Here is a 24,377-nt window from a genome sequence, read left to right on the forward strand (position 1 = left end):
GTAGTGGTTTAATCTTCATGTGTCTGGTCGGTTTGTCAAGATACAGCCTCTTTGCAAAAGTGTTTCGATGATTTCGGAGATGTCGTCCCAGTCTCACGGCAAAGCGTGGGATAGACCCGCTCGCCTCGCAAGCAATCCCACCGACAAAGCGCAGGCCCCGGTACACAGCTGTAGTAACCCCCGCTGACTTCTTTTACTGAGGTTATATTTATCGGTGTTTTATTTCCTGATGTTCTTATGTGTCCTACGTGTTTCAGTCGCCAATTCTGAATTATAACTAACATTAAAAACATGTTTAAGGAGGAGAGAGAGCAAATAAATCTGTTTAACATCTGATCTTTGGGTTTTTGTTCAGTAATCAGAGTGACCTGTGTATAAACGCATAAAAGAGATAACGTTGGTGTTTCCGTCATGTAGTAACTGCTGGCTTTAACTGTACAAAGGTTGTTCGACACTATGAAACACATACAGACTTCATGATGTTCGGCTAATATTTTTATTGTGAATATTAATCATGCTGACCTCGCTCTGTACACCACGCAGCGAGGTCAGCATATCCACGATATCCTCAGCTCCATGAGTTAACACAAAGTTTCCCAGCTGACTATCTAACTGCCAACTATTCCAGAGACGTGAAAATATACAGCATAAAGAAAAGTGTAAGAGACTCAGCAGCAGATTAGAATAACAGTTTGTGGCGTGAATAAGACACGGCGGGACCACGGAACAACGTTCAGAGTCATCTTTATTTACATCTCACCACACCACAACACCCCCAAACCCCTCAGTCCCCGTGTTTTTAACTAGGCGGGCGTGATTAAGGATGCCGTGCAGGTGCGTCCGCCCTCCCTGCACGGCACCGCAGACCACGCCCCACCACATACCCCCATCGCCCGATTGAGGCCGGGGAGCCATCCGGCCGAACCTACTCCCCCACCGCCAGTGGGAGAGGGAATCAGCCCGGACAGCTGGCACCCCCAGACCCCGGCCAAGCGACGGGGAGGTGCGAGTTCAGGCGGCCGCCCGCGAATCCAGCGGCGCAGGCAAAGCTGGTTCGGAAGTCGGACACGTGACAGGTGCACCCGGCGCGGCCGGCACAAGCGTGAGCCCCAGCTCACAGGTGGCTGGGCAGAGGTGTGGCGTGTACAGGCCTCTGGTGGTGGTGAGGCCGGTCTGGCGAGCACGGCGATCTCAAGCGTGGCGCCCGCCTCGCTCGCCAGTTCCACTCGAGCAAGCTCCCCTGGCACTGGGACCTCCAGCTCCTTGCGCGGCCCCTCCGTCACCGCTGTCGCTCCCTGCTGGAGCAGCCCATAGCGCGACTCCTCCGTCACTACTGCTCCCTCCGCCGCCACTCCCGGCTCGAGCAGCCCCTCGTGCAGCTCCTCTTTCTCCAACCGGCGCAGACCCTCGCGCACCTCGTCTGCCGCCTCCGGTTGGAGCGGCTCATCCACCACTCCCGGCAGGAGCAGCCCTTCACCTGGCTGTTCCCCCTCCTCCGGCAGGCGCAGATCCCCGCGCGCCTCGTCTGCCACCTCCGGCTGCTGAGGTGCCTCACGCGGCTCCTCCACCGCTTCACTGTCCTCGGGACACACCTGTGGGGGTGGCGCCCAGGCCCAGAGCAGCGCCGCCAGCTCCCCAATCCTTTCCAGGTGCCGCTCAGACTGGTCCTGCAGCTCTTCCTGCTGGCGACGCACCTCTGCCGCCTGCTCCCGCTGGGCGGCCGCCATTTCGGCCACCCTCTGGGCCAGCTCCTCCATTCCCTGGCTCCGATATGGACCCGCCGTGCTGCCTCCTGGGTTTCGGCACCAATGTGGCGTGAATAAGACACGGCGGGACCACGGAGCAACGTTCAGAGTCATCTTTATTTACATCTCACCACACCACAACACCCCCAAACCCCTCAGTCCCCGTGTTTTTAACTAGGCGGGCGTGATTAAGGATGCCGTGCAGGTGCGTCCGCCCTCCCTGCACTGCACCGCAGACCACGCCCCACCACACAGTTATACATTTAATAAATCACCAAATGAATCCAAGAAACGAGCAAACCTGTTCCGACAATTTGAGTTTGTATTCCCTCAGCTGCAGACTCGCTGCTGTTTAAATGTTTGAAAAGGAAGATTAGATATAAACAAACGTCAAACATAGACTCAGTCTGCCTTCACATTTGATATGAGGCCAGCACGTATAGTGGCCTCAGCAGGCTATTACTGAAATACACGTGCTATATCATAAACTATGATATAAACAGGGAGGTCCTATTAACATGTTTAGTTTTAAAGGACACCTTCCTGCCTTTAGTCTCATTCATGAGCAGTATTCGTTTTCTTCTAACATCCAGAAGTCTGCACGATGTGTTTCATAGTTTGTAACAAGCCTTTGACAGGTAAACATAACATGACCGAAAAAGCAAAAAAAAAAAAAAAAAAAAAAAAGAGAGAGAGAGAGAGAGTTGACATAAGAAGAGAAAATGCTCTCAATTATGGAGACAGACAAATGGTTCATTTATGTTTGATGTGTGTTTATTCCTCCCTAAATATCGTCGGTGAAGTTTGCCATGCACGTCAGATTTTCCTGCGCATTTTTATACCTCTGCCAACAGAGAGAGAAAAAAATCACATTCTAACAGACAGCTGGTGCTTAGAATACAGTTGAATAACTATTAAAAAACAGATGATATTTAGATGATAGTTCAGTCTAACACATGTGCCAGTGAACCATTAAACGTCTGTGAAACTATGCAGTTATGAAACGTAACTTTAACCTCAGCCAAACCGATTTGCTCAGTTGTAAATAAAACAGCGAAGTAAACGTGACCCGACAGACAGAACCTGAGTGAATGAAGTCCAGCGTTTAACCACTGAGAGCTAAAACTCAGCTGAGGTTTGAAAGCTGTGTGCTGGTGATTGGACATCAGCCGCTGATGAAGCTGTTCGCCTATAAAGTGCTCTGTAAGGAAACGAGCTCCAGCAGCTCTGCGCTCGGGGAAAATACTATATTTACTTATCTTGTGCAGTTAAACTGTGACTATCACCAGGTAACTAGGCGTGTTTCTTGAATTAGCAGCAGGTGTTAAACAGCTGACAGATGAGGAGGAGGATGCATGCAGGTAAACTGAGGGTCTGCTGAGCTGATCGCTGGTTTCGTGAGAAAAATGTCAGCTCGTTCTTTATGTTACAGAAGCACAGAGACACAAGACCAGGCGGAAAGAGACGATCGTTCGGTGAAAATGAGAATCTGCGAATGCAACATGTGGAACACGGAGAGTGGAATATGTAAACAAACCGGTTAATGTACCCCCTCGGTGCGCTCTGCATGCTAACTGTTAGCAGAGCTAGTGAAATCTCTGAAAACATCTGAGCACTTTTGCAAACATGTTCTATGTTGACAACCTGACCAGACATACGGCGCGACATTCGCGGCTAAAACACTGTTAAAAGTGTAGCTGGTGACAGAAAAACGGGGTATTTTAAAACTACACCACCACCATTGCTGCTTGTGATTTGATCTGCATTCTGGGATAACTGGCTGCCCCAAGTCTACACAAGCAATCGATTATCTAGGATCGACCTGTTTTGACTTACTTTGCACGGCAACCAATCAAATGTTAGAGAAGCTGCATGGGCAGCGTTAACCCCGCCCCCTGAGTTTGATGGGTGAGGCTGACAGATAAAATTATTTCATGACGAGAGCCAGGCGTCAGGACTGCCAAAATGAAATAAATAAATATATCATTAAATAATTAATTAAATGTGTCAATAATTAATTAAATGTGTCAATAATTAATTAAAATGTGAAATACATAAATAATTAATTAAATGTGTCAATAATTAATTAATTACATGTGTCATAACTATTTATTTAATTAATTAATTCCAATTTTAATTAATTATTGCCACATTTAATTAAGTATTTAATGGTGTATTTAATTAATTCATTATGGCAGTCCTGGCGTTCCATATATGAAAGGCTCTGGGATTTTATGTCTATGTTCTGCAATATTGTGTGGGGTGGAGTCGTAGGAAATGACGTAGGCAGAAGTTGGGGGTATCGCGATGCTACTCGAGAAGGGGAGATTTTTTCAGTGTTAGTTCTGTTTACCTCGTAAGCTGTTCCTGGTTGCCATCCTTCACGGTGATGCTCCGAGTGTTAAGTTCATGACTGGAAGTAAGTTTCCTTAAATATGTTTATTTTCCGATTCTGATGTTGGCCGCGGCTTTAGTTACATTCTACCGCATTGTAGCACCGCTTTTTTTCATCTCGTGACTCGAAGCATGTGCCGCCGGCCGCCGCCATTATGTAGTAATTTTATTCGGCCACACGTTGGTGCCAAAGTCCTTTGTTTACAGTTAGAGTGGATGTTTCGGCTATGTATGACATTCTCACTGTGTTTAATTGTGTCCTTTCTGTGTTTGGAGCAAGAGATGAAAGATTGGCATAGTTCAAATTATATATGTTCTGTTATGTGTATATTCAGATGGATGTGTTGGTTTATTTCATTTAATCCGTTATGTTTATCTTAGTGAAGCTGTTGCTGTATATATTTATATACTGATGGCAACTTGTTTATTACTACAGACTGCTGGCAACACTGAGCATCTAGGTGGCAATAAAACAGCTGGTGGTGACAATCCAGCAAAGTGGAAGCCTGTTGTCCTGCTTCCTGTATCCTGACCGATACACCGTCTTGTTAGCTGCTGAACCTTAAAGAACTAGCCCTCACCAAGTGCTCCTCAACACATGTGCAGCCGAGTCCAACCTCAAACTCCACAAAATTTCCTCAAATAGTTTCTTAGTCATGCAAGCCTACACCCGGTGTGGAGTTCTCTCCGTATGTAATAGTATCTTCAACCTCTTGTATAGTCCGAGTGGAAAACAGTTAAAGAAAAAAAAAAAACATAAACATGTTTAATCAATACCTTTCATAACTTGAAATGCAAATAGAAATTATACATTTTTAAAAATGATGCAAACAACAAAGTAAAATGTTGCTATTTACTTTGGTGGCATCCGTCATTTTTTACAGTGTTGTATGTTGGTACCTCAGGTCCCACATCTCCAGATTCACTAACAGCTTCTTCCACCTGGGCCATTCAGACATTTAACAAACACAATGTCCCCTCTGTTCTAACTCTGCTGTGATCCCAACAACCTACATGTAAAGGTCGCCCAAACTAATAAAATTGTCAGGGATTATAGTGGAGAGAGAAAACAGGCGGCTCCCACCCTCTATCTGAACATCAGTTTTGAGTGGCTATACAGTATATCTGCAGAGATACGGGCAGTACAGGTGCAGCAGTTAGGTATTAAGAAATAAAAAAGAAAAGAAAAACATAAAATGAATTCATATTCAATTTCCACATTTACTAAAAGCAAACAATGTAATGATATTAAAGTAACTCCCTGATGGATGACATGAGCAATGAATAGCTTCACTGATTTTATTAGGTTCTATTTGAGTCTCAATCTGCTGCTGTTTGAAGCTCATCACCAGAAAAACAACTAAACATACAAACTCTGAGGGAAATGACCAAAACAGTCTCCAGTCTTTTGTTAGACTCTGTGTTTATAGTGGAAAACTTGCTCTTATTAAAGGAAGTGAAGGATACATAATAGGCAGATTAGAAAAACGTGTGGTGAGTGCAACTAGCAGCTGTGGTTTCCTGAATGAACGTCGATGTTCGAAGAAACGAGGTTACTACACCGGGGGACCCCATCCTTGGGGTGGACCCATTTTTGTTTTAGCGTGTTTTGGGGTTTAAAAGCCACAGAGACGCGGTGCTTAGAAAAAATGCATTTCAGCTGTGCTGATGCTCCTGACACGTATAAGACTGGGGAAACCTGCATTCAGCTGGACCTGAAAAACACTATGTCCAGATAAACACAATCAACTTTTGGAGAAAAATAAAAGATTCTTCATCAGACTAACAACTAAAAACATGACACTTACCTTAACAGTATGGGCTACATCAAATATATTCAAGACCGACAACAACACTTCTCACTGCTGCTAATTTTAACAAAACTAAACAAAAAGTAGAAAAAGGCAATTCACCAAGTCTTGAAAAGTAAAACTGAAAAATAGAAACACAGAATAAAATAAAACATCCATCCAGATCTTTACCACCAACAACATAAAATCTGTCTTAATTAAATGGCCAAATTCTCCAATAAATGAGCAATAATAAAGTAAGAAAAAATAAGACATTCAATTTATGGACGCTCAAATTAACAGAGCGACATTAAACGCACCTCATTGCCTGCCGTAGCGTTCTTCGCAGCTGCACTTCACCTCAAAGGTCGGTTAATACATCGGATTGAACTTAACCAAAGTCCAATTAAAGGAAAATAAATGTTTCTAACAAATACAATGAAGAAGATTAAAATAATTCACTGTCAGTTACTGTCGCTGTGAGTTTGACGAGGTCAGCTGCTTCATTTGGTTCTGCCTAAAGTTCTCTCAGTGATCCAGTGTTTATATGATAAGATACGTGTTTAATGCAGAAAGTTGGAATTACAAGTTGGTAAGAAGCTTTTTAACAAAGGTTTGATTTAAGCTTTAAGTTCAAAGGTGAAAGAAATTTCACGTTTGATGAAGGAAGATCAAGGCTAACAAGGACATAGGTCAAAGGTCAAAATAAGGTAAGGTGAGAAAATATAATAGATATATATAATCAATCAATAAGGTGAAAATATCAGATAAAAGGGTTTTTTTGGTTATAAGGAATAAAGAGGTCAAAGGTCAAAACAAGAGTACTGTTAAGTTAAAATTAAAGGGTCAAAGGTCAGATTAAACAGGTTACACAGAAAGGATCGGCAAAACTTAAACAAGGATAAAGAAATAATACATTAAACAAGGAAATAAATTAAAAGTCTGAGTTAATGAGAAATTAAACGTTTAAATCAGGTGTCGCGAAATCAGTTTTACCCCGGTTCTTTTTATTCCTCGAGCATCCAGAGATGGCACCGGACTCAGTAGTCATTTTCACAAAATCTTTATTCATCTTTATTCATCTTTAAGCATGCACTTCTAGAAGGGAAGATGAGGCCGGTGTCCCTCTGCAAAAATCTTCACTCCTTTGTTCGTTACAGTCAGCTTTATAGAAGCGACCCCATCATAAAACCAGCAGGGGAAGAAGGTGACCTGTAGCGTCACTGCTTCCCAGTTGGAGACAATTTCCCACTCCCACTTCCACACTTTATTTTCTTTGTTTTCATCATTTTCTTTTCTCTCTTTTTTTTCACCCCACATTAACCTGTTAACTCACTCCTTCAACCTCATTTCCTTTCAGCCCAACAGCTCTCATACAGTCAGCAATCAAATTCTCCATTCATCCTTGAGTACTTGATCACTTTAAATGTCACTATTAATTTTATCAATTTATTTATCATTAGTCTAACACTGATCCACTCTTTAATTTGCTTTATTTACTTTAGTTCATTTTCTCATATTTGATCACTACAATTTCTTAATTATTAACTCTTATTATTTCACAGAAAATCAACTAATCTACTTTGTCTCCCTCTTTATGATCAAGGAATTCACACACACTCACAGGCTGGTCACTTGCCCCCACCTTTTCTTTCTCACTCACACACACGCACACTTTACTCTTTGTTCGTCCCACCTGTGAACCCGCCCCTCGAGGCTGGCTCACACACACTTCATGCTTCTCGCAGTCCCATTCAAACTTTCTGCGAGACACTTCTGCTGATTCAGGACAACGCCCCAAGCGGCACACAGAGCGGGTGCCGTCCGCTCGTGCACCTCACGAATTGTTCAAAACTTGCGCCACGGACTTGATACCGCGGTTTCTCTTCCCCGAAAAAATATAAAACCAAATTAAACCCCCCAATTGACTTCACAGCTTGCAACAATTCGCGACACGGCCTCCTGCCGCGATTTCTGCACACCACAAACACACACTTTTAGACACGAATTCTTTTATTACTTTAATTGACTCCCGTACTTCAGACGAGACGCCGACTCTAACGGCGCTTTCACACACACTACACCGTCCTCCTTCTGCATCAGGCACTGGTTCAACTCAGCTCGGAATCTAACTGGCGAAAGCAACCAATCCTGCTTTTATGCATACTTCAGACTGTGACAGGGACCTCTCCCCGACTTAGTTATTTAAGGAGCCACGAATCCCCAGGTCACCACCCTGGATCTCCTGCCTTCAGGTCCTAGCCCCGCGTCCGAGACTAGGTGGGGTAACCAAACCCGTGACACGCGCAGCCCGTAGCTGGCGACGAGGCCTCTCAGCCCCGCTTTCTAACTAATAATAACACACGTTTCCTGCTTTAACGCACGGGGACGGATCACACACCGCCACTTTTTTTCCTAATGACTAGGACGGATGAAACACCGATTCTATTAATCCGTAACAAACGTCTCCTGCTTTAACGCACCGAGATATCCTTACGGGGCGCTAAACATCAACTTGGAGTTCTTAAAAAAGTCTCTTGCTTTAGTCGCACTGAGGCGGTCACTAGCCGCCTTTTCTACTGAGTGAATTTACACTGGGATACGTTCTTTTTATTCCTCGAGTATCCAGAGATGGCACCGGACTCAGTAGTCATTTTTACAAAATCTTTATTCATCTTCATTTATCTTTATTCATCTTCATTTAAGCATGCACTTCTAGAAGGGAAGATGAGGCCGGTGTCCCTCTGCAAAAATCTTCACCCCTTTGTTAGTTACAGCCAGCTTTATAGAAGTGACCCCATCATAAAAAACCCCTACGGTGTGCTGCAAACTCTGTCTGTGTCTATGTGCACGAGCACGTGAATGCCTACATGTGCACGTTCCCACGTGTCTATGTGAGTGCTCGTGAGTGAGTGTGTGCGCATACCTGTGTGTATGTGTGAGTGCACATGAGTGAGTGTGCGTGTGGATGTGTGTGCGTGACAGTTAAAACACTGTGGGTGTAGATGACTCCCTAGGGGTCATAAAACTCCCCCCACAGTTACAAATGTTAACACCCCCACCTTAAGACATCCTCTGGGGAATTTCCACTCAGTGGGGGAGAAGCCTTCCAAAATCTACTCCTAACTTCACAAGAGAGTGAGGCCTTTATTACTTTACAAACAGTGTCCCTACAATAATTCTACATTCTATGATAACATATTTCTAAACTCTAAAATAAGCTAAACATTCCTACACAGGTTAAGAGTTAAATTTTAAGCTTTTCTTAGTTAAACTAAATAAAATAATCAGAATAAACGATTGGAGGAAAAAAGCAAAGATGTTGTGATCAAATAGTTTGTACGGCAGAAAGAAAAACATGTTTCAGTAGATTGTATGTTGGAAACCACAGTAGACACAGTAGACTCAAATCATTGTTACTGAGGAATTCTGCCTTAAACAGTAAAGTGTTCTTTAACAGTGTGTGTGTGTCTGCAGCTGTTGTGTTGTTGCTGCATCGTTGCCTCAGGGGGAAAGTTGTGTGTGTGTTATGCAGACTAGCAGAGACTGCAGCTGTCAGCAGCCACACACACTTTCTATTCTTCAAATCAAATCACAGTGAAACATGTTCACTGACAGCTCAGCTTCAGCATCGTCTTCATGCTGTGACTGCAGCCGTTCAACTCTGTTTGTCTTTAACCCAAATCATCACAACATGCAAATATAATCATCAAAATGATGTGACTGGAAGGATGCAGCAGTCTGTGCTCCACCTTTCTCCTCCACACCTGCAGGTGGAGAACATGGATGCATGAATCTCTACAGAGTTCTTTGAATATTATCCGTCTCATCAGTTTTCAGTGAACAAAACTCCTCACAGAGCCAAAATAAGCAGTTTGTATCCAACATAACTCAGCTGGACTCTGATGCTCCGTATAACAGCCACACATGAGTCTGGATTCACTCAAAGCATTGAACAAACTTTATTGGAAATGAAGCTTTTGGACATTTGTTCTCTGATATTTGCTCTTCAGCTCGAGTCTCCATCAGTGGGAACATTTCCTGATTCAACTTTTCTTCTGTTCAAATCAAACTCCATGAGAATCAAAGTGTGAATCAGAGTCCTGATGATCAGATTCTATAGAAACATGGAGACTGTAGAGGATTTACACTCAATATGTTCATTTGTTCCCTTCAATCAGAATCAGAATAGAAATCAAGCAATTCTTCCAATGAACGGGATCGATTAATGTTATTGACAGGACAGATGATCAGAGGTGCAGAGTTTTTACCTCCATAATTCAGACTGGGACTGAAGAATGGGTGGAGTCTGTGAGTGAAGGAGCAGCCAGTAAAGGAGTAGATCAGAGCTGCAGCACCTACATCATAAAAGGAGACCAGACCCTCCTCATAATCCACAAACACCCCCACCTTCTCAGGACCAGGATGGAGACAGAGGGGGACTGAAGGACCAGCACAAGCACTGTACTCATTTCCATTTACCAGCCCTACAGTCCAGAAACCATCCTGAGGTCTCAGTGTGATTTGTCCCTTCCTGTTGATCGACTCTGTGGCCACTCCTAAATTCCACTCAGTCTTTCCTTTAACCTGAACCTCAAAGTAAAATCTGCCTGAAGAGAAACTCTGCTCTCCTAAAACCATAACACACAGTAAGAAAATCTCTCTGGGTTGTCTGGAAGATTCTTCCTCACATCACTATCATACACTTGTTTTCCATCATCAAACAGGATGAGATTAGGATGAGCTGTATCAGGATCCAGAGTCACATCCACCTCATGCTGCTGCACCCTCTGCAGCTCAGCCTCAAACAGCTTCTTCTTCATGAGTTTCCTGATTGTCTCCTCCAGCTGAGCCACAGCTCTCCCCACAGTCCCCTCATATGATGGTGGATGAACTCTGACCTCTGTCCAGTCCTTGCTGGGTGGAGCAGCTTTCAGGGAGGAGAAGCTTTGGAGGAGGTGGAGGTGGTCTTCAGAGCGTGAGAGCTGCTCCACCTCAGAGCTTCTCTCCATCAGCTCAGAGATTTCCTGTTCCAGATCTTTGATGAGACCTTCAGCCTGTTTCTCTGTAGCTTCCTGTTTGTCTTCGATCTCCTTCATGAGCTCCTTCAGGCGTCTCTCAACAGACTCCATCAGAGCCGTGAGGACCTGAACACCTTCTGCTTTCTGTCTGTCTGCAGCATCTTTACTCATCTTCACCGACTCTGTGATCTCCTGAATCTTCAGTCGTCTCTTCTGGATCATCTGCTGAATCTCAGCCTCTGTCTTCTCCAGCTCTGCCTTCTTTCCTTCATATTCTTCTCTCAGAGGAACAAACTCGTGGTTCTTGTGGTCTAAAACAGAGCAGAGCATGCAGACACATGTCTGGTCGGTCTTACAGAACAGCTCCAGGAGTTTATCGTGCTTCGTGCACATCCTGCCTTCCAGGTTCTCCACAGCATCAACCAGCTGATGTCTTTTCAGACGTTTCAGTGTCAGATGAGGCTCCAGGTGAGTCTGACAGTAGGAGGTCTGACACACCAGGCAGGACTTCAGGGCCTTCAGTCTGGTTCCAGTGCAGACGTCACAGGGAACTTCTCCTGGTTTGGCAGCTTGTTGCTCTGAGCTGCTGCTGCTGGCTTTCTGCTGAGCTTCACGTCTGAACTGAGCAACCATCTCAGAGAACAAAGTGTTGATCTTCAGCTGAGATCGAGTGTAGAAAGTCTCTTTACACATGGGACACTGACAGCTCTGATTCATGTCCCAGTGCTGACTGATGCAGGTTTTGCAGAAGTTGTGTCCACATGGTGTAGAGACTGGATCAGTGAACACATCCAGACAGATGGAGCACAGAAACTGATCTTCAGATCGCAGATTGCTGGCAGCAGACATGTCTGCACTCTGAGGGAGAAAGAAGAGAAACATTTGATTCAAAATTCACTTTAAATTTCATTTTTACAAAGAGAGAAACAAGCGTCAGTAGTCTGAGGAGCTTGGAGAGAAAAGCGTCTGGACTTCTTTAAGTTTCTTTTCATCACAGAAGCTTCTTCACCTCATCCTCAACACGGACCAAGGAATGAATACTGCACTTTTGGAAGAACTCCCTCCCCTGCAGCCTCTTATCGTCAAAGGGACGGAGGTAGAGAGGGCAAACAGCCACAGATTCCTGGGACTGCAGGTTACATCAGACCTGAGCTGGACTCTCAACACTACAGCAACTGTGAAAAAAGCCCAGCAAAGGCTTTATTTCATTCGGCTGCTCAGGAAAGCTGGCATGAGCCACCACCCTCTCACCCAGGCCTGCAGAGGACTGATAGACAGCATCCTCACCGCAGGCATCACTGTCTGGTATGGAAACACTACACAGACAGAGAGGAAGGCTCTGCAGAGTCAGAAAGTCTGCAGAGAGGATTATGGGAACAACACTTGCATCCATGGACCTGCACATACAAAGCTGCACATACAATCTCAGACACAACAGAGCGGACAGCAGCATCACACACAGAACACGATTCTTCAACAGCTTCTTCCCCACAACTGTCAGACTGACGGCAAACAAAAACACACTGAACACTTAAAATAACACAGCACTACTTAACCTCACTTTGAATGTATCATCGGTTCACTGACCATCGGGCAATACACTCACAACAGACTTGTGAAACAGATCTGTGGAACAAATGTGCAATACTGTGAGTGCGATAAGAGGTAGAGAACTACACCCTCTCTGTACATTTTCTTCTTTTTCTTTGTATATAGAAAATAGTACAAATAAAATAATTCACGCGGAGTGTGAGGCATGAATTATGATCAGTTATTTTTTTAAGAATTCTAGAAATGGTTGCCAAATCATACAAAAACTCGCCAGTTTCCCCTCTCTATCAAATCTTATCTGCTCCACCCTGGCCACAGACACCATCTCATTAAGCCACCTGTTAAAACACGGGGCCGAAGAAGACCGCCACTGTAAAAGAATAAGTTTCTTTGCAGCCAGCATACCCATTGTAATTATCTGTTTTTGTGAAAAGGAAAAAGATTCGACTGATGCAAATGATCCAAGTATAGCCAATGTACCATCACGTGGTACTTTTTTCCTAAATTGGTTTGAAAACCACATAAAAAAATCTGGCTCCAAAAAGCATTCAAAACAGGGCAATGCCAAAATAAATGTGCAAGGGAACCTTCACCGACTTTACATCTGTCACATAAGGGGGATACAGAATTATAGATCCGGTTAAGTTTAAGTTTAGAAAAGTGTAGTCTATGAATGACTTTAAACTGGATTAGTTTATATCTGGCATTTATTGAGCCTTTCTGAATATTGGACAAACAATTTGACCATTGGTCTTCAGACAGAGGGACCCTGAGGTCTTCAGCCCATGTTTTCTTAATTCGGTCGGAATCAACTGGGATTGTAAAGCACTTAACAAACTGAGATATCAAATGTTTAAAATCTGCTTTCCGAATTATATCAAAGTAAGTATAACTTCGTGGCTTCAGTGGAAAGTCTGAAAAGTTTTGTTGAACAAAATTCCTTATTTGAAGATAACGAAAAAAATGTGATTGAGGTAATTGAAACTTTTCTTGAAGTTGAAGGAAGGACATAAATTTGTCATCTGTATATAAGTCCTCAATGTATTTCAATCCCTTTTCCCCCCATTCTAAAAACACCCTATCCATTTTACCTGGTTTAAACAAGTAGTTATGTATTATTGGCATTCCTACTGAAAAATCAGGTTGTTTGAGAGATTTCCTAATTTGACTTAATATCTTTAAGGAGTGTTTAACAACAAAATTACGACTGAGCGAATTGTTAAAAGAACCCGTGTTAGAAAACAATAAGCCCGGTAATGAGGCTTCAGATACTGTTGCTGCCTCTACCTGGAGCCAGATCGGAAGCTTGTCATGACAATAATCAATAGGCGAGCCCCACTGCCAGTGCAATAGAGCTCTTGAATTTGCTGCCCAATAATAATGTCTAAACACAGGGAGACCTAACCCCCCGCAGGAAGTGTTTTTTTGAAGATGAGCCATGGATATCCGAGGGGGTTTTCCTGCCCAAATGAATGAGTGAATCAATGAATCAAGCTGCTTAAAAAATTTAAGTGGCAAGTGAATAGGAAGGTTTTGAAAAAGATATAAAAATCGTGGCAAAGACACCATTCTAACTGGATTTATTCGACCGATCAGAGACAGAGGAAGCAGCTTCCATTTTCTAATATCATCTTTGAACTTATCCAGCATTTCCAGGAAATTCAATTTATAAAGGAGTTTGGGATTTTTAGAGATCTTAAGACCAAGATAGGTAAAAGACGTAGTTACTAATTTGAATGGGAGTGAGCTGAGGAACTTTGGGCATAGATTATCTGTTATTGGCATAAATTCAGATTTATCCCAATTGATCATATATCCTGATAATTTCCCAAAGTGTTTAATACAATTTAAAAGATTAGGGAATGAGATTTCTGGTTTGGAAAGGCAGATCAGTAAGTCATCTGCATAAATGTTAACAAGACTTTCCACATTCCCAAATTTAACTCCCTGTATACCTGGGTGGTTTCTTATGTTAATGGCTAGGGGCTCCAGGGCTATATCAAAAAGAAGCGGTGAGAGGGGATCCCCCTGTCTCACCCCGCGTTGTAATTGAAAGGGAGAGGATTTATCTGCATTAGTGAGAATACAGGACACCGGACACAGATAAATCATTTTAATCCAATCCCTAAAGTACTCCCCAAAACCAAATTGTTTTAGAGTCTGTAGAGTACACCCAGCACAGACACACGCACACACAGGCAGGTATAGCCAACTTCCACGTTTATTGATATATTTGTATTTTGACAGCTGACTCAGTCGCACCGTCTGACAGCTCGAGCCCAGCTGATCTCCCTTGGCCGCTCCTCCTCGTCTCACTATAAACACAGCGGAGGAGACCATCATTAGTCCATAAACAATATCAGCTGTTCTTACCAGCCTCGCGGCGCCGCCCCGTTGAGCCTTCCACTCCACTCCTCCCCTGCAGCTGCGCCCGGGGCCACGCCTCCGCCACACACCCCCACCGCCCGTTCGAGGCCGGGGAGCCGTCCGGCCGAGCCAACTCCCCCCCCCGCGAGCGAGAGAGGAAATCGGCCACTGCCATCTGCGCCCCCGGCCTATGGATCACCTTGAACTTAAAGGGCTGCAACGCCAGATACCACCGGGTGATCCGGGCGTTGGCATCCTTCATGCGGTGGAGCCACTGCAGCGGGGCGTGGTCCGAACAGAGGGTGAATGAGCGTCCCAGGAGGTAATAGCGCAGGGAGCCGACCGCCCACCGGATGGCCAGGCACTCCTTCTCCACAGTGCTGTACCGGCGCTCGCGCTCCGCCAGCTTCCGGCTGATGAACAGGACAGGGCGGTCGGCCCCCCTCACCTGCTGGGACAAAACGGCTCCCAGCCCTCTGTCCGAGGCGTCAGTCTGCAGAACAAAAGGGAGGGAAAAGTTAGGAGTGTGAAGCAGCGGCTCCCCACAGAGAGCCTTTTTCACCTGCACAAACGCCGCCTGACACGGCCCCGTCCACTGGACCAGATCCGGGGCACCCTTTCGAGTGAGATCGGTCAGGGGGCTGGTTAGCTGCGCAAACCCCGGCACAAAGCGACGATAGTAACCCGCCAACCCCAAGGACCGTCTCACCTCCTTTTTCGTCCTGGGGCGCGGGCAGGATGCGATAGCCGCCGTCTTCTCCACCTGTGGACGCACCTGCCCGCCCCCCAGGTGGTACCCCAGATACTGCACCTCCCTCCGTCCAACCGCGCACTTCTTCGGATTGGCCGTGAGCCCCGCCCCCCTCAGGGACTCCAGGACCGCGGCCACCCGCAGCACATGCTCCGCCCAGGTGTCGCTGTGGATGATCACGTCATCCAGGTAGGCGGCAGCATACGCTGCGTGCGGACGCAGTACCCGGTCCATGAGACGCTGGAAAGTGGCCGGGGCCCCGAACAGGCCAAACGGAAGTGTCACGAACTGGTACAAACCGTACGGAGTGGAGAAGGCCGTTTTCTCCCTGGCCTCGGCAGACAAGGGAATCTGCCAATAGCCCTTGGTTAAGTCCAGTGTCGTGAAAAAGCGGGCCGTGCCTAACCGGTCCAGGAGCTCGTCGACCCGAGGCATGGGGTAGGCATCAAAGCGTGACACTTCGTTCACCCTGCGATAGTCGACACAGAACCGTATAGACCCATCCTTCTTCGCCACCAGAACGATGGGGCTACACCAGGCGCTGTGCGACTCTTCTATTACTCCCATCCTCAGCATTTCCGCCAATTCCCTCTGCACGATTTTTCGCTTGTGCTCCGGGAGCCTGTAGGGCCGTGAACGCACCGTCACGCCAGGCTGCGTCACGAAATGGTGCTCGATGAGGGACGTCCGGCCGGGCAGGGGGGAGAACACGTCCGCAAAACGCTGTTGCAACGCGACAACATCCGCTCTCTGGGCCTGTGTGAGATGGTCATCACAAGGGAGGGAGGCGGGAATGATAGAATTTGGCACCTCAGGCCCCAACTCATCTCTCTCCTTCACCAAGCTCACCAGAGAAGCGGTTTCAACCTCTCGCCACAGTTTGAGGAGATTGAGGTGATAAATCTGCGTGGCTCCTCCCCTGTCCGACCGAGCGACCTCATAGTCCACGTCCCCGACTCGCCGTGTGACCACAAAGGGTCCTTGCCACTTGGCGAGCAACTTCGAGCTGGAAGTAGGGAGTAACACAAGCACTTTATCTCCCGGTGAGAATTGCCTGAGCCTAGCCCCTCTGTCATACAGGCGTTGCTGACGCTGCTGAGCCTGGAGCAAATTCTCCCGTGACAACCTCCCCAAAGTGTGGAGTTTTGCTCTCAGGTCCAACACGTACTGAATCTCATTTTTGGCGGGGCTCGGACCGTCCTCCCAGCTTTCTTTAATCAGGTCGAGCACCCCACGTGGCCTCCTGCCGAACAGCAGTTCAAAGGGAGAAAATCCCGTGGAGGCCTGGGGCACCTCCCGCACTGCGAATAACAGAGGGTCTAGCCAGTGATCCCAATTGCGTTCATCCTCGTTAATGAACTTCCGAATCATGGACTTTAAAGTCTTATTCAGCCGCTCCACCAGCCCGTCAGTCTGAGGGTGGTAGACGCTGGTCCGAATAGATTTAATGCCCAGTAATTCGTACAGTTCCCGCAGTGTACGAGACATAAACGACGTGCCCTGGTCAGTCAGTATCTCTTTCGGGATTCCGACTCGGGAGATGACCTGAAACAGTGCCTGCGCCACACTCTTTGCAGAGATGGTGCGCAGCGGAACTGCTTCCGGGTACCGCGTTGCGTAATCCACCAGGACTAACACAAAGCGGTAGCCGCGTGCACTCCGGTGAAACGGCCCGATGAGGTCCATGCCGATGCGCTCAAACGGGACCTCAATGAGGGGGAGAGGGCGCAGCGGCGCCTTCGGTATGGCCGGCTGGTTAACAAGTTGGCAGTCCGGGCAGGACGCGCACCAGCGGCGCACATCCGCTCGGATGCCAGGCCAATAAAATCGGGCCGTTATTCGCTCCAGAGTTTTCTCGTAGCCCATATGCCCTGCCATGGGGTTATAGTGGGCCGCCTGGAAAAGCGTTTCCCGGCGGCCCTGCGGCACCAACAACTGGGTGTGTGTTTCCTCGGTCTGAGTGTCACGACTCACTCGATATAACCGGTCGTTTAATAAGACGAAACGCGGGTAGGTCTGCGCGGCCTCAGGGCGCACCACGTGACCATCAATAGCCATCACTTGGTCAAAGGCTGAGCGTAGGGTGCCGTCACGAGACTGCTCCAGTGGGAAATCACCCATGGGGGACACTTCCGGGGCCGGCGGGACGTCCCGTGAGGGACCCGCCGGCTCCTCCCCCCCGGAGTCGGTGTCGGACGACCCCGCGTCACCGCTGAATGCCGCGCACACGCTACACCCCGCTTCCGGTCGTGATCGCACCCCCGCGTACTGCCCCAGTAGCTGATGAAACCCCGGCCAATTGGTACCCAGAATCAGGGGGTGCGACAGGCGCGGGCTAACCGCCGCCGTTACTCTATGCATTTTGCCCTTATACTTTAATAACAGCGGCACTATGGGATACCTGTGAACGTCACCATGCACACACCTCACCTCCACCCATTCTGCCTCCAGCAATGCCCCGGGGCGAACCAAGCTTTGGTGTACGAGGGTCTGCGTGCAGCCCGTGTCCACCAACGCCTGGCGTATACCCCCTCGAGTCCTTACCGGAATACTGTATGTCCCTCCTGGACCGGGGGAGGGTGCTGGGGCGCCAGCAACACGAAACACCTGCCCCACTTCCATAAGCGGACAATCCCTCCTCAGGTGCCCCGGCTGCCCGCACTTCCAACACTCCGGCCCCGGCGTCTGTGCTGCTCTCCGTGGCTCGGGGGCGGCTCCACTTGGCTCGGCTGCCCTGGACGGCACCAACGCCGCGAAAGGGTTAGTGGGGCTCAGCGCCGGCAGCCGCTCTGCCTGCCCTGGTGCCGGCACACGGCGTCTCGGGGCCGGCACTGGGGCCTGTTTGTTCGGCCTCCGTCCGGCGTCCCCGGGTTCCCCTGCTCCAGCGGCAAGGTGGTCTTCCGCTAGCGTCACCGCTACCTCCAGGCTCGCGGGCCGGTGGCACCGGACCCATCTCGCCGTCTCCGCTGGCAATCCCTCCGTGAACTGCTCCAGCACCACCTTGTCCACCAGCTTCGTCTCGCCCTCCGATGCTCCTGGTTGCAGCCAGCGCACCGCCGCATCGCGCAGCTGCCGGGCCCAGGCGAATGGTCGGTCCGTCGTAGCCAGCCGACAGGCCCGGAACCGCCGGCGATGGTCTTCGGCGGTGAGCCCCAGCCTGTCCACCACCGCCCGGCTCACGTCCGGGAAGCTGCTCCTCGACGCCGGAGGCAGACTCAGGGCCGCTGTTTGTGCCTCCCCAGACAGCAGGGGGAGCAGCCGCGGAGCCCACTCCTCCCGCGGCCATTGGCAAGCCTCCGCCGTGGCACGGAAGGTCTCCAAAAAAACTTGTGGGTCGTCCCCGTCCCCCATCCGGGGCACCGACACCGACAGCGGCGAGGGCTTCGGCGTGGCAGCGGCCCCGACCAGCCGTTCCAGAACTTGCGTCTGTCGGTCCGTCTGCTCCCGCAGCGCGGCCAGGTGGGCACGCTGGTCGGCTGCCTGATCCCGGCTCATCGTCGCCATCTCCGCCAGCATCTGCGCCAAGAATTGCAGAGGCTGGGCGGGTGGCGTGGCCTGTGGGTCGGACATTTCCCCACCGGCACTGTCCTGGGTTTCGGCACCACTTGTAGAGTACACCCAGCACAGACACACGCACACACAGGCAGGTATAGCCAACTTCCACGTTTATTGATATATTTGTATTTTGACAGCTGACTCAGTCGCACCGTCTGACAGCTCGAGCCCAGCTGATCTCCCTTGGCCGCTCCTCCTCGTCTCACTATAAACACAGCGGAGGAGACCATCATTAGTCCATAAACAATATCAGCTGTTCTTACCAGCCTCGCGGCGCCGCCCCGTTGAGCCTTCCGCTCCACTCCTCCCCTGCAGCTGCGCCTGGGGCCACGCCTCCGCCACAGAGTCTCAAATATATAAGACCATTCAATCTGATCAAATGCTTTTTGAGCGTCCAGAGAAAGTACTGCTGTTTTAACCTCTTTTCCATAACCTAAATTAATTGTATTTAATAATAAACGGACATTATTAAATGACCATCTACCAGGAATAAAACCTGTTTGATTAGGATGTATAATTGTTGAAATAGTTTTTTTTTTCTTCCTTTTCTTTTTCTTCTTTTTTCCTTTCTTTTTTTTTTCTCCTTTCTCCTTTCATGCTCATAAGTTCACAAATGTTAAAAACAGTAATTGTTCTTGGTTGATTTTGTATAAGCATGTTATGTTTAATTTAAATGCAAAAATAAAAAAAAATTTAAGAAAAAAAAAAAGAAAATAGTACGACTACCCTACTCCGGACTTCATTTCTATCCTTCTGCTTTTTCTGTCTTTATATTGTTAAAGTGTGATTTGACTTGGAAAGCTCTGCACAAGTATTCCACTGTGCATGGACTGTTGGTCCTGTGTGCAAATGTCAAAATAAAAATCTTGAACCTTCAGTTGTCAGAGTAACTGGTGGAGACCCAGCAACACATTCAGACACAAACTGGTTCATCTGAAACACAAACTGAACAACGTCGTGTCTGCTGTACAGTGCAGCGTCCAGATGAACAGGATCAACAGGATGAACATCTTTTTAACAGTCGTTACAAAGATGTGAAGTTGTTTGGCTGACACAGACAAACAGTATCCCACATTCTTGATTTTTAGCTCACAAACACGTCTTATAAGGACTTATTGATCCTGAAATGTTGGAGGTTTTAGCTCTTTAAACAGTAAAGTTACAGGAGGATACAGATAATTATCAGGAAAATGTCCTCGGTTTGTTAAAATGATCCCGTCCGATAACACACGAGAACAATAAATGTATAATATTCTGTTGTAACCCACAAACTGAACGGTCACACTCATCTTTCATGTTGTCACTAAAACATCACTCCTTCCACGTCTAGTTGGTCGTGATGGAGGCGGAGTGCGTTGGGTCCGCTTTCCCTGCCCAGCCGATGTTCCTGACGCAGGGAAACAGATCCTGTTGGGGATCCCTACCTTGGCACAACACCTGCCATGGTCTTTGCACACTCACCACAGTAAATGCATCATGTTGTCAGCTTTACAGTATCATAGTCAGAGAAACTGGTCAGGCCGCTCTCTTCCAAATGTCTACACTTCACCCTTTTACTGTCAGTGGGCTCAGAGTCCATCTAATGTGGCTCATTATCTGATGCCGTCTGCAGACCAGTGTTAGACACTGAGAGGTTGATGGCTCCGTGTCAGAGCACCAGCCTTAACGAAAAAGTTATCAATCGTTCTTTTCATCTTTTCTCATCACCCACAGCTACATCCACTCCTATCACGCTGCTCACCTCTGCTGCGACGATTCAAACAGCCGGAAAGTGAATAATTTGGAGACGGTGCGTTTGTGTCACAGTGAACAGTGAAAACAGAGACTTTCTAAAACGATGATGCATGTTAGTCATGTGATGCAGGCATGTGACCAATTAAACAAAGATAGTGGAGAGCATTATACAGCAGCAGTTTTGACAGTCCTATTAAAGATGAATATCAGTCTGCACATGCTCCACAGAGCTTTTCTTCAAATTCTTTATTTCTCTCTCGCTTTTGCAACTTTGTACTTTTGTGTTACTCGCAGCAACAACTCCACCTCATTGTTAGTCCATTTTAAAACTCGGTGCTTTTCCTCCACCTCTGCTGCGACGTTTCAAACAGCTGGAAAGTGAATCAGCGGCAGACAGAAATGAGACCGGTCGAATCGTCTTGCGTTTCACGCATGCGCAGGACTGGAACGTAAGAGTTTTCAGCCGTCTTAATGTGGACGCACAACTCTGTGAAAACGACTGAAAACACTAGTGTGGACGCGGAGCGCTGTTTTCAAATCTATCCGGGCGAGTGTGGACGTAGCCTAAGTGGCACCATGGAGAAATGAGGTGGCGCTCTAGACCCTGATGAAGTGAACAGAGTGAAGATTTGTGTAGAAGCAGGAAGTGTGATCAGCTGCACTCACCACTGTTGCTGAGAGAAACCTGATGGACTCCAGTGAATCTTCTTTTAGAGACAAACAGGACTCGACTGCAGCTCTGCTGCTGCTCTCTCACACTTTCACTTCTGCAAAATGACGTTGAGCTTCTTGTTTTTCAGGTGTTGCTCCGCCTCTTCCTGCCTCTCCCTTTACAGGAATCAGCCGGTCTGTACTCAGTGACTGTGTGCAGCGGGTGGGAGGAGTGAGGAGTGGTGTGTGGGTTCACACAGTAATGACGGCCTCAGGTGATCAGGAGAAACTCACCTGGATTTCCTTTTTCCACAGCAGACTGAGAGCTTCAGGTGGACCCTGAAGGAGGTCTCAGACACAGGTGGTAAAAGTACACACAGTGTGTACTGAAGTAGAAGTACTACTGTTAAAAATACTCCAAGTACTGTTTCAACTTCTTTACTCAAGTAAAAGTAAAAAGTACTGGCTGTGAAATGAGAGTAAAAAGAGCTGATTGAAGAACATTTCTAACACGTGTTTATACAAAGCTAACTGAACCATGTGCTGCATCAACGTGATAATAAAATAATATTATTCACTTTGTTTCTGTCTAAATTTGAATTCTAATAAATATTTTAGCTTGAAATAAGTGAAAAAATCTGCCAATGGAACAAGTTAAAACTCTCTATTTTTTCTCTGGTTTCAAGATTCACTGTCTTGAAAAAAGTTCATATCCGGTGGCGGACGCCCTGAGACATCAGTGCATTGGTGGTTCTTTGTGTCTGGGGATGGGCGTCCAGGTACACGCCGGCTCACTCCTTGGTGGGTGCTTATCGGGGCCTGGAGCCTGGGGCTCGCTCGGGCCACTTCGGGGGTGGGGTGCCCCCGGCCTCTCGGCCTGGGCCTCGGTCACTCAGGCACAGCTGGCTGCCGGCGGAGCTCACGGGCGCGTCACTGCAACTCCCCCTGGCTTCTGCTCCGCGGCTGCTGAGTGAGCCCTCATCTGGGACTCTCCTCAGCTCTTTCTGGGACAGTGGCGCGGCTGCCCCTCTGGGTCTTCCTTGGTCTCTTGTGTTCTGGGGGCCTCTGGATGTCTGGAGTTTTGATCTCCTCCATACCTGCTTCATGCCCTGGAGGACGGGGCTGTGGCCCCCCCACACCCTCTAGCAGATCATTACATGAAGGAACCTTTTAAAAACAAGCGCGTCCATGCTCACAGGTGTACACACCGGTGCTCACACACACAAACTACACCCTTTTTGGCTCCTAATTTAAGGTCAAGGTCAAGGTCAAATTTATTTATATAGCACATTTCAAACAGCCGATGCTGCACAAAGTGCTTAACAATATAAAAATGGTATTGAAAAGCAACAATGTAATACAATAATAACAATAAAAAACAATAAAAGGACAGTAAAAGAATTAAAACAATAACTAAACTAATTAAAATAAGACCAAAATGTTTGGGTCATAGTGTGTTAAAAGCCAGGGCATAGAAATGTGTCTTTAGTAAAGATTTAAATTGCTCAAGTGTTTGTGCAGATCTCATATTTAAGGGGAGACTATTCCAAAGTCTGGGACCTGCCACAGAGAAGGATCTATCAGCACGGGATTTGAGGTTAGTCCGTGGGATGGACAGCATTAGTTTTGAGCTAGACCTCGTGGTTTTTCCTGGAGCATAGGCAGAGAGGAGCTCAGACAGGTAAGGAGGGGCTCGGGCGTTAAGTGACTGAAAAACAAAAAGTAAAAGTTTAAATTGGATCCTGTAGGAGACAGGAAGCCAGTGTAAAGAAGTTAAAAGTGGGGTTATATGCTCTCTCCGTTTGGTACCAGTTAGCAGGCGAGCAGCTGCATTTTGAACCATCTGAAGATGATGGATGATGGCCTGATCTAGACCATAATAAAATGAATTGCAGTAGTCCAATCTGCAAGTAAGGAAAAGGTGAATAACACGCTCAAAGACGTTAGCCGGAAGGTATGGCTTTACCTTGGCTAGCTGTCTTAACTAAAAAAAACAGGACTGAACTACTGCACTCACCTGCTTATTCAATTTAAAAGAACCATCAATATAGACACTGAGGTTTTTTACATGTGTTTTACAATACGAGGAAAGGGGCCCAGAGTGATGTCGATATGATTAAAGTTGCCAAAAATGACAACCTCAGTTTTATTTTCATTTAGCTTTAAAACATTTAATGACAACCACTGTTTGACATCATCAAGGCAGCGTAATAAGAGCTGGGGATGGTCTGACCCTGCTTTTAAAGGTAGATAAATCTGCAAATCATCAGCAAAACAATGAAATGAAATGCTGTACCGCGAGAAGATGGAGCCCAATGGCAACAAATAGAGTACGAACAGAGCAGGACCCAAAATAGAGCCTTGAGGTACACCGTATTTAAGAGGGGCTATTTTGGAGTTGTGGGGGCCCATACTGACATAAAAAAACCCTTTCTGACAGATAGGACCGAAACCACTGTAAGGCAGATCCTTTTAGGCCAGCATGAAATTCTAGCCGTGATAACAGGATGTCATGGTCGACCGTGTCAAAAGCTGCTGACAAGTCCAACAATAAAAGGGCAGCAGGGCTGCCAGAGTCCAGAGTTAAATGAATAGCGTTAAAAATCCTTAAAAGTGCCGTCTCAGTGCTATGTAGTGGAGGCCGGAGACAGCCCTGATGCCAAAGGATCCCAAGAAGCAAGTGGTCTCACCCGAATACCTCGGTACTTCATATAAGTTCCTGTTAGGCATAGCAACAAAGAGGAATAAGGATTAATATGTGAGTGGGGCACACAAAGGAAAACTACACTGACCAACATCTGCACCACCTGCATTTACT

At 47.1% G+C, this 24,377-nt stretch overlaps 2 protein-coding genes and 1 pseudogene across 3 annotated transcripts in view; all 3 read right to left on the reverse strand.

The window, feature by feature from the left end:
• Positions 1–24,377, reverse strand: part of LOC309703473 (NLR family CARD domain-containing protein 3-like) — a 118,923-nt gene that overhangs the window by 32,239 nt on the left and 62,307 nt on the right. The gene's annotated exons all lie outside the window — the stretch shown is intronic.
• LOC309703530 (E3 ubiquitin-protein ligase TRIM21-like) lies at positions 9,868–20,902 on the reverse strand (annotated as a pseudogene). Its single transcript, XR_014280837.1, has 2 exons — positions 20,882–20,902; positions 9,868–11,808 (listed from the first exon to the last, which is right to left on the reverse strand). The product of XR_014280837.1 is annotated as an E3 ubiquitin-protein ligase TRIM21-like (transcript).
• LOC309703462 (uncharacterized protein) lies at positions 14,651–22,282 on the reverse strand. Its single transcript, XM_082528285.1, has 3 exons — positions 21,575–22,282; positions 15,470–19,379; positions 14,651–15,421 (listed from the first exon to the last, which is right to left on the reverse strand). Exons 2-3 carry the CDS (start codon positions 19,187–19,189, stop codon positions 14,861–14,863), a joined length of 4,281 nt encoding a protein of 1,426 aa, XP_082384411.1. The 5' UTR covers positions 19,190–19,379; positions 21,575–22,282; the 3' UTR covers positions 14,651–14,860.

Source organism: Aulonocara stuartgranti (genome assembly GCF_965226115.1).
Source record: "Aulonocara stuartgranti genome assembly, chromosome: 3".
NCBI lineage: Eukaryota > Metazoa > Chordata > Actinopteri > Cichliformes > Cichlidae > Aulonocara > Aulonocara stuartgranti.